The 9,859-nt window shown below is 53.2% G+C and overlaps 1 protein-coding gene across 4 annotated transcripts in view; it reads right to left on the bottom strand.

The window, feature by feature from the left end:
* RPS6KA1 (ribosomal protein S6 kinase A1) overlaps positions 1 to 6,213 on the bottom strand; it is a 24,405-nt gene extending 18,192 nt beyond the window's left edge. For 2 of the 4 annotated variants that reach the window (XM_010723226.3, XM_003214166.4), the window contains exon 1: positions 6,121 to 6,213. In XM_010723226.3, the coding sequence (XP_010721528.1) occupies positions 6,121 to 6,186 (66 nt within the window). In that variant the 5' untranslated portion in view covers positions 6,187 to 6,213. Of the gene's footprint in view, positions 1 to 2,287; positions 2,342 to 6,120 lie in introns of those variants that run through there. The other 2 variants (XM_031556780.1, XM_010723224.3) reach the window with 2 other exon arrangements.
* Between the last annotated feature and the right edge of the window lie 3,646 nt (positions 6,214 to 9,859).

Raw genomic sequence — 9,859 nt, forward strand, 5'->3', positions numbered from 1 at the left:
TTTTAAGTGGTGGTTCTCAAAAAGGGGAACTTACAAAGCAAAGAAACCTCACCAGCCACTGCCTTCTCTCATGCACAAACCTTATTTGGGCAAGGCTGATGGCTGCTGTTGTGTGCAAGCAGAGAACTGAGCAGAACCACGTCCGTGTGCCTCTGCTTCTCTGGTGGGCGCCCCCAGGAGCTCCCTGGGAGCAGTCAGGTACATTCCCTGCCCTAGGAACCCACCAGGCGCCCATCCCTGCTGCAAGCCAAGGGCTGTCCCTGCACACAGTCAGCACCAGGCACCGGCTGCCAGGGGCTGAGGAGGCACCAACAGAAGGAGCGTGGCCACAAGCACACTCAGCCCTTGAGGCAGAAGCCATTTTGATGCAAAAGGAAGCAACAAGTTGGTCACATTGCTGAGGATTGTAGCTCACTGTCTTACTGTCTATTAGCTCCTGAGAAGGTGAGGAGGGTGATGCTACTTTCCTGCAGAGGAGACTGCACCCCGACTCTTCCCAGCATTCCTGCAGCTGCTCCAAGCCCTGCTGGGAGCAATGGAATGTCACCATGTACCCACACAGTGCCCTGTGCAGCACAGCCATCATGTCAATCCCGCATCTCCTATTGCCCAAAGCGGCAACAACAATTTGAAACCACAAGCAGGTTTAAAACCCTTCTGCCTGAGACCTCTTCTCTTAGAATCACAGAATCACTGAGGTTGGAAAAGACCCCTAATATCACATAGTCCTTCAAGCCATCACCACCATGCCCACCGACCACGTCCCCCAGTGTCACATCAGGAGCCCTGGTGTTTGGGATTGTATTTGTCACCTTAACGCGTTAGCTCCTGCCTCAGAACCACACACACCAGGCACTATAGCATCCTGGAAGCGCTGCACTGTTCTGCATGCTCTCCAACATCATGCTAATTTGGTCACTCTTGGGAACAACTTCATTGCCATCCTGAGTTTCCCCCCAAAAGGGTTACAAGCAAGTCCCTAAGAAATAAAAATTCCAACCACAACAGTCCACTTTTACCCTGTTTGGTATTCAGAAGGACCAGTTCCACCCGTGGTTTTTTTGTTGTTGTTGTTGTGGGTTTTTTTTTAGTGGGCACTTTCTTTTAGCACAGCAAAAGTTCACCTCTTTCGTATGCCAGAAAATGATCCACACCTCCTTCTGTGGAGGTGGAGGGAGATGTAACAGGAAGGAAATGCTGCAAAATCCTGGAGGACACAAATAGATGTTAGTGCTCCTGGGCAACGAGAGGAGCAGCAGGAACAGTGTGGGACCTCTGGCAGGGCACGGGGCAGCACAGGGGACCCCCGTGCCATCATTCTTTCCCATTGCCATGTCCCACCGCGGGATGCGGAGGGAGGAAGGCAGCGAGCTCCCCGGGGCCAGCTGGGCACACTCCAGCAGGTGGCACTCGGAGCTTCTGCAAAGTCCTGAACAAACAGGAAGGGCTCATTTTGTAACCATCCATGGAACAGACGGCGCCCCGACATGGGGGGTTAGGAACTGGTAAAGGGATAAAGCCTGAGGCTGAAGAAAGGAAGAGGTAGAAATTGGCCATGGCAAGGCAAGCCATGCTCTATAATGTCCCCATGCATCCGCTCAGCTGGTACCTGACTCGTTGGAGCAGGAGCACCAAAACATTGGCCCCTTGCCACATTTTTCTAAATGCAGAACGTCACCCTTAGGAACCAGCACTGAGGCACGACCCAAGCGTGCTGCGCAGCACGCTGCCCTCACACAAAACATGCAGGCTCTTTCTGGCTGAATCTGAGAACACAGCACTGCTTTCACCACGAGAACTGTTTGCTGTCCCTGGAGCTGTCGTGGGATGTGGAAACTATTCTATCACATTGAGGCGGGAATTCCACACTCCTCCCACCACGCAGGCTGTGAGGAGCTTTCTCCTTGCAAGATGTGCAAGAAGACAGCACATTTTCAGGCCGTCTCTTAAGCAACTTCTTTTCCCCACCGTGCTTGCAGAGCACCAAGCATTGCTCTGCCCGCACGCAGCAGCAGCAGCCCCACACACCCAGCACAGAGCCAACCCGGCTCAGCGCACGACATCGCCTCCCTGTGTGCGCACACCCAGCGCACTGCAACCAGCCCAGCCAGAGCAGTGCGGTGAAACACACCTCTTCTGACAGCAAGGAAATCGATAGCACCCCATCTCAGAGTGCTAACGGAGCACAAGAAAATTCCGTTCAGCCAATTCAGTGTTCGCAGACCTGTGTTAGAAGCTGTGCTGCTTTCAAGTACAAACAAGGGACAAGCGCTCTCATTTTTGGTACCTGGAGGTGAGGAGTTTTTCCACATGGCACAAAGCTCATTCCTTTGAACTTTGATGGGCAGATGGATGACACGGGTTGCCCCCATACGGCAAAAGAGGTTTTGTGTAGTTATTTTTTTTTCCAGTGAAGGAGGCTTCTGGGAGACGGACCTTGCGGCAATTTCTATTAATCAATGAGGTGGATGGAAATGGAAGAGCAGAAAGCAGAGCAGAGTTCTGATCGGTCAGACATCGATGTGCAGGAGGGCCATTCCCAGTCCTACCTTCCTCACGTGCACTCCTGCAAAATGACCTCTCTTCAATTACTCATTAGAGCCTGCAACTCATCAGAGAGGCTCTGCTTCTCAAGCAGGCGTTTTGTTGCTGCATTTTTAAGGAGCTCAGACTCCTTAAAAACTTGCTGTTAACCATAGCCTGCCCTGCTAAGGACAAAGAGCTGTTGGGCACTGCATCGATGACTTCAGCTGGCATCACAGAGCAGCCAGCTCGCCTCAGAGCTTCACCACTGCCAGGCTGAAAAACTACACGTGGAAAGATGCAATAACTGCAGCCGGGCCAGGAGGGTTTCCAGGCAGTGCTGTGCTGTTCTGCATCCAGGGCTCAGGGACCCAACCAGCAAGAGCGTGCTCTGCTATGCAGCTGGAAGCAACAAGGAGGGGCACTGGCCAGAGAATGCCTTTGCTGAGATACCTGTCTCTTCCCACACTCAGCAGCTTTCTAACTCTTGCAGAAAACTGCAGCAGCTGTGTAAACACAGCAGGTCGCTGCTTCAAAGAAGAGCGCTCCGTTTGTTTGTTTTAAAACCCTTCACTCGAAGAGGCTGTGATCGGAGCCGCGTTCTGTGTGAGGATCCCTCCGCCGCCCTCCTGTCGGTGCTCAGCCTGCAGCTGGAGGTACCTGCAGTGCTGAACGCACAGCCTGGGCTGCTGGAGAGCACAGCTGTGACCAAGCACCAATGCACTGCGCTGCAACGGAGCACCTCGTGCTTGGCATGACAGCAGCTCCCTGCTCCTGTCTCAAAGGTCTCTTTTACGGCGTAAAGCAGAGCTGGAAGAGGTTACTCATTCACCTCCCCAGGTTTCACTGCGCACTGTGATTATCACCCAAGAACAAACTGGGAGCTCAGTGCTCCCAGCGTTACCTTCAGAGAGTGGGCACACTCAGCGCTGCAAATCCACTCCTCTTCTCTTCATTATGAAGTGATTTCACTAATTGGGTGTTGTACTTTCATGTACAATTCCTCACACTCGGCACCTTCGGGGAGAACGTGCTCACCCCTCAGCAAAGCTGGCTGTAAAACCCCAATGATGACGGGTTCTGTTTTTCCACTCACTTCGAGCCCTCTGTTGCCGTTTGCAGCTGAACAAAGATCGATCTTCAGCCTACCTGACAATTAAACCTAGAGAACACAAGAGAGAATGAGGTTTGGTCCCTGGAGAGCAGCGCACAGCGCTGGCAATTAGCCCCTGGCACAGAGCAGCCCTGGGAGCAAATCAAGAGACTTTCTGCTGGGCTGGGGAAGTTGCACTGAAACTGTGTCAAGGGCACTGCTGATGACTGGAAGCCAATGCCGAATTGTTTGAACACCACCAACAATGGGGAGAAAAGCAAAAAGCAGACACACTTGCACCCATCTTGTCCAAAGTTCTCCTGCTCAATGCAGTTGGATCAACAATCCAGTTCTAGGGATGCTGCCAGGAGTGCCTGGCAGACTGCAAACTCTTACAGTGGGAACAGCCAGATAAGCAAGGATTGAGGCATTAGCAATATAGGATGTTGTCAGGTGAGGGTTTGGCTTGGAAATCCCAGTGCCACACAGCTGGAATGCTGCTGGGATGGCTCTGACCACGCAAGGGGAGGCAGTCACTCCGGATAATGCTCCGCACGACCTGTAGGATCTTGCAGGCATTTCCAAGATACTCAGATAAACACAGTGATGTACAATGCTTGCAAGGACTTGCGTACCACGGCTGTTCTTGAAAGGTGGGAATCCACGCAGGAATAGAAGCCAGGAGTTGTCAAATGCCCAAGCTGTCCTTGGAAGGAAGCTGAGGGCTGCCCAGCTGTTCCCAGACCCCAGGCAGCTGAGCCCAGACCTCCTCTGCCTTCATCTGCAGCAATTGTTCCGCTGTGCTTCACACAAAGCCACAGTGCACAACAACAGCAGGTGGGATGGGAGGGAGAAGCTGGAGGTGTTAGAGCCCTGTGCTGCCAGCTGCCAAATTCCCAACTCTTTTGAGCAACCCTTGGATTTCCGTTTTGTTGAAGTTTCTTTGGTTCTTGCCCAAGCAGATAAAGGTTTTGTTTCTGGCAGCATCCCGCTGACAAGGACGGAGGGAGGGATGGCACTTCGTGTGGGCATTGAGGAATCTCCGCTGTCGCTGCTTCTAGTTATTTTTAGCAGAGATCAGAGAATGAGCCACAAAAGGATGAAAGCACAAATCCAACATGGAGTGCCTCCTGTACTTCAGCTTGAGAAGGGCAGCAGCAGAGCTGGAACAGACGGGTATGGGAGAGACCCTGAGCAGTTCTCCTCTCACAAACACATAGCCTCGGGTGTTTGCTGCTGCTTTCTTCTCCTTCTTTAGTCCTTGCTGTAGGTAAAAGGAGGCAGTGCCACAATCTGCTGCTGACGTCAGCTTCCAAGCAAGCAGAAAAACAGAGATATTGAGTTTGCTGCCTGCTCGCTTCCCCATCCGGAGTGCCAGAGCTGGTGCAGAGTGCCAGAGTTAAGTGAAAGGTATGTGTTTATAGCAGGGGTTTCATTTGTCTTCGTGCCTGTAGAACGTGCACCTTGTACAAACTTGGAAAACGCACCAGAGGTTATTTCAGGAGGGCTCTGCATTTAAAAATGACTGAAAATGGGGTTGTCGGCACAGCACACGGACACAGCGACTCAGCAGAGGGTAAAGCAGGAGGCTGGCACTCACGGTACCAGGAGGACAGTTCAGCCAAGTACTTGATGATCAAAGAGGCAAAGGCTCAAGCCTTAGAAGCCCAGCTGGAATCCAACCACAAGAGACAAATATTCTTTTCCATGCCAGAGATGTGGGCATGGTGAAGAACCATATAACCATTATCTCAGGGGAGAGGAGTGCACAGTGTCGTTGATCTGAGCTCATCCCACCCATGCCAGCTTTCCCATGATGGGGTGCCAGCCCATCAGCCAGCCCAGAAGGGCAGAACAGGTGGCTGAGATGTAACAACAGTGCTGGAAGTTCAGTGTAAGTTTCTGGAAAAGGACAAGCTGAGAAGCAGCCAATTGGATTCAGCTTAAATTCCCTTTACTAAATGTGTAACAGTGATCAACTGGGAAAGCATTGCCATAACTCTCCATGTCCCTTAGCACGAACAACAGACTGTGGTGCTTGCTGTGAGGAGCAGGACAAGCTCCAGACAATCCATGCAGCAAGGGCTCCCAGGCCAAAGCAAACATGTGGCATCGCTCCCCATAGCTACAGAACGTGTGCATCAGAAAAGGAAATTCTGAAGGGCTTCTGCTTTTGAGGCACTGAAATGGCCTGAAACACTCCAGCAATTCTCACCTCAGCCCTCTGCTCTGCCTGCCGTCCGAATCCAGCATGCTGCTCCAAGGCAGTGCTTTGGGATGGCCCAGGTGAGTCTGGATAACCAAAGGGATGGGGAAAAAGAGGGTCTGCCTGCTCTCTTCCCCCACTCCGGACCCCATGCTCCAGCACGCACTCATCCAGATTACAAAGCGGCAGCTTATAGGATATAAAAATAGCCGTCCTCAGCCCATTCACCCGCCAGCACAGCACACACTGCATGCAGCTCAGAGTGACGGTGAAGGACTCGGCCCCGCTGCGGCTTTACCTTGCATGGAGGGTTCCCGCCTTCCTCTGGAGCAGCCTGCCCGTTCTGCAAAGGAAGAGAACCCATTGTTAGCACACGCCAGGCACTGGCACTGCCTCTGAGAGCATTTCAAACGGGACAAACTGGGGATGCCACTTTCAGATGGGGTACGGAGCACTCTCCACGCATCCAAAGGATGTGGCAAAGGATGAGGCAGGGACAGCAAAGCAGTGCCAGAGAGCGGTTTGCAGACTCATGGCCATTTTGCTCTACGCTGGTTTTAAGGGGAGATTTTAACGGTTATTTACTACCGTCCCACAGTGATAACACTCCTTTCCTGGAGAAGCAATGGGACATCAACCTGGCATCTGCCCTAGGAGCACGAGTTCTTGTGGCTGACAACCAGAGTGAAGGAACAGTGCTGCCGTGAAGGCTCAGAGAAGCACTGCCCCAGTGTTTACATGGAGCTATTGGTGCCATCAGCACAAAGAATATCTAAGGAGTGAAGTAAGATTTTGTGTTTATGTATATCCTCCATGAAGAGCTGAAGATAGCCAGACTTGGAAACATGCTTGTGTTTACTGGCTCAGCTGTCACCCATCAACAATTATTAAGTCACTGCTAATCAAAACCACAGCGCTTTTATGCTAACAGGGAGGGCTTTTATGTCCAAAGCAGCTCGAGTCCCACGAGGAGCAGAACCTCCGTGCCAGACAGAGCAGTGCGTGGCACACAGCTGGGAGCAGATCCACGTGTCAGCAGAGCGATGGTCCTAGAGATGAAGCCCTAATGAGACCACCATGTTCTTCAGCTGATATTGGGCAGATTGGTGAGAATTGCAGTGTTTGGAGCCAAGTGCTTTCCTTCTACCCCGGAGAAAAGGCAGAGCCTTTATGTCCTCATATGGGATTCGAAAGCCATTTGGGAGCACCCAGGATGGAAGAGCAGCCTGGCAGCAGGGCACAATGCTCAAGGAACAGCTCCACATGTGAGGAGGGGACGCAAAGTGCTGCTCCACGCTCTGCTCTCAGAACTTTTCTTAGTGGCAGCAGAGAAGTGCACTGAAAAGGAAGTGCACTTGGTTGCGTAACCGCCAGCCTGGCTGAACTTGGAGATATTTCTCTTAGGACATCTTGCGTTTTAAATCCCTTTAATTCCACATAATCTGAAGCATGGGGAGGAGCAACTTACAGAACAGGGCACCGCTGCTCTGATACATAATGAGGACAAGTGTCAGGGCGGGCAGCACCGTGCGGGCCGTGTGCTGCTATCAGTGCTGCCAGCAAACATCGCCCCGCAGCACCGGGGAAAGGACATAACTTCGCAGAAACAAACATCTCCAGCCCTTCCCTCCAGAATTCCTCACACACAAGGAGTCAGAGTCAAAGTGTATCATGGACAGAAGTCTTTGTGCTTCTTCCCCTATCTTTGATCATCGCTGTCTTCATTTTTCAGCTAAGATGCACACAGAAGAGGACAGTTACTCGTGAATAGCTTCTGCTCGAAAAGGGATGAGCAGATGTACATATACAGGCAAAAATAATTAGCTTGAAGTGGTTGGGTTTGTCGTAATCCCACGTCAGCTATGTTGTTCTGTGCTTGTAACACGACAAGAGTTCAAAGGCAGGCACAGCTGTGATGGCAGCTCCCATCGCTATGGCGATGCAGTCATTCAGCTCTGCCCCACCACTGGTGCTCTGCCCCACACGGGTTTTTCATAAGCACATAAGCAATATTCCAAATAGGCAGAAGAAAGAGCAGGGGAAAAAAATAAAATAAATTAAATGAATGAAAACATAGAATAGCCTGGGTTGAAAAGGACCACAATGATCATCTAGTTCCAATCCCTCTTCAGCCAGCAGCCCAGGCTGCCCAGAGCCACATCCAGCCTGGCCTTTGAATGCCTGCAGGGATGGGGCGTCCACAACCTCCTTGGGCAACCTGTTCCAGTGCCTCACCACCCTCTGTGTGAAGAATTTCCTCCTAATATGCAACCTAAGCCTCCCCTGTCTCAGTTCAAAACCATTCCCCTTGTCCTATCACCATCCACCCTCATAAACAGAAGAAGGAAGCACGATGAAGTGAGCTCAGTCTCCAGGACGACTCACTCTCCTACTGCTTTCCCAGCACAGCTCTGAGACAGTGGCTGCGGGCTGTGACCGGCACTCAGCAGCTGCTCCTGGAGAGCAGTGGAAAAACCCCCAGTCTGACACACCGGGTAGGGTGCCTCCACAGCACAGTGCCGGCACCTCTGCACCTCTGCTCCATGACTCAGAAAGCAAAGGTTGGAGGAAGCTGGCTTTGCACTTCAATGGCAACGATCCCAGGCGATTTACATAACGCATTCCAGAAAAGTCTTTTTGGTCTCTCTTTGGTGCCACCCTGCCCCGCAGAAGGTAAACCTTCTGCCCCTGGCAAACAGAGCCTCGCATCGTGCAAAACTCCCACCAAGTCCCTCTCTGCCATTCACAGACCGCGTCGGTTCCGGGTGCCAGCAGCTGGGCCCAGAGGTGCAGAACTTCTGCCCGTGCTGCCAAGAGCACCGCTCACCTGAAGCCTGAGGGAGCAGAGCTGCTGACGTCCCACCTGTCACAGCACTGAGAGGTGAAGTGCCTTGCAGCACTGGCACGCTGTTCCCGACCCTGCCGCCGACCTCCAGCCCCGCCAAGGTGAGTGGGGGAAGTCAGCCTGCAGCTGCAGTTTACAGATTACATGTCCATGACTAATCCAACGGGGAGAGCATCCCTCGCCGCTGCCACGATCATTCGGAGGGACTCCGGCTGATGAACGCGGTGTCCTCGTGGCTGATTCCAGCCAGGGGAGATGTTGGGGTGTTGGCACAGCTGCTACCCAGCACCCAGAGCTCCAGGATTAAGTGACACACTGATCCTGCCCTTGGCATCTATCGCCCCAGGCACCAGCATTAGTTTCCTCCCACTCTGAGTTAGTTTTTCAGACAAATCACAACTAAACTCCAGCTCTCACCCCCCCAGCACACCCAACTTTCCCTGAGAACATTACTGCCTCAAGACCACGACCCGGACCCTGCCGGGCCCAGGCACATCCCCACACCCCAAGTGAAGCTGAGTGCACACCACGGGGCACAGCCGCCAACCCCCCACCTGGCTGTGACAGCTGGGCAACCCGGCCTCTGTTCCCAGCAGAGCTTCCTCAAGAGATAATTTTAAGTAGGAATAAGCAAATCTGACTGATTAACCATTGTAACACTCCTAGGTGTGACAGGAGGGGTAAGAGGCACAGGACGGTTTAAAACGGGAGAGCAGCAAGAAGTGAGTAAAGTGGGACGAAACCCACACGAACCTGTCCAGAAAGCCGCGAGCTGCAGCTGGGCTGACAGACGTTTGTGCGCAAACCTCGGCTGCCCTACAGCGGGGGAAAGGCTGCGAGAGGTGCCGACGTTCTGCGGCGGCTGCGATGCAGCACGCGGTGCGGGCAGCGCACACCTGGGCTGGGGGGCCTCGTTAAGAGCGAAGCGCACGCATCCGGCGGAGAGACGCAGGACGGTGGCTGGGAGAAGCGGGAAGCCCCCAGCGCGGAGCCCTGCTCGCATTCATCGCTCGTACCGAGGGACGGAAGGGAAGCAGCGCAGCCGGCAGCTCCGAGCGATTCGCCGCGCCGGAGCGCTTCCCAGCCCCACGGGGCTCAGCCGGAGCAGCGGGGCAGAAGCGGAGGGAGGGAAGGAAGGGAGGAAGGAGGGAAGGAAGGGAAGAAAGAGGGAGGGAAGGAAGGAAGGAAGGAG

This window comes from Meleagris gallopavo, chromosome 25 (assembly GCF_000146605.3).
Source record: "Meleagris gallopavo isolate NT-WF06-2002-E0010 breed Aviagen turkey brand Nicholas breeding stock chromosome 25, Turkey_5.1, whole genome shotgun sequence".
NCBI lineage: Eukaryota > Metazoa > Chordata > Aves > Galliformes > Phasianidae > Meleagris > Meleagris gallopavo.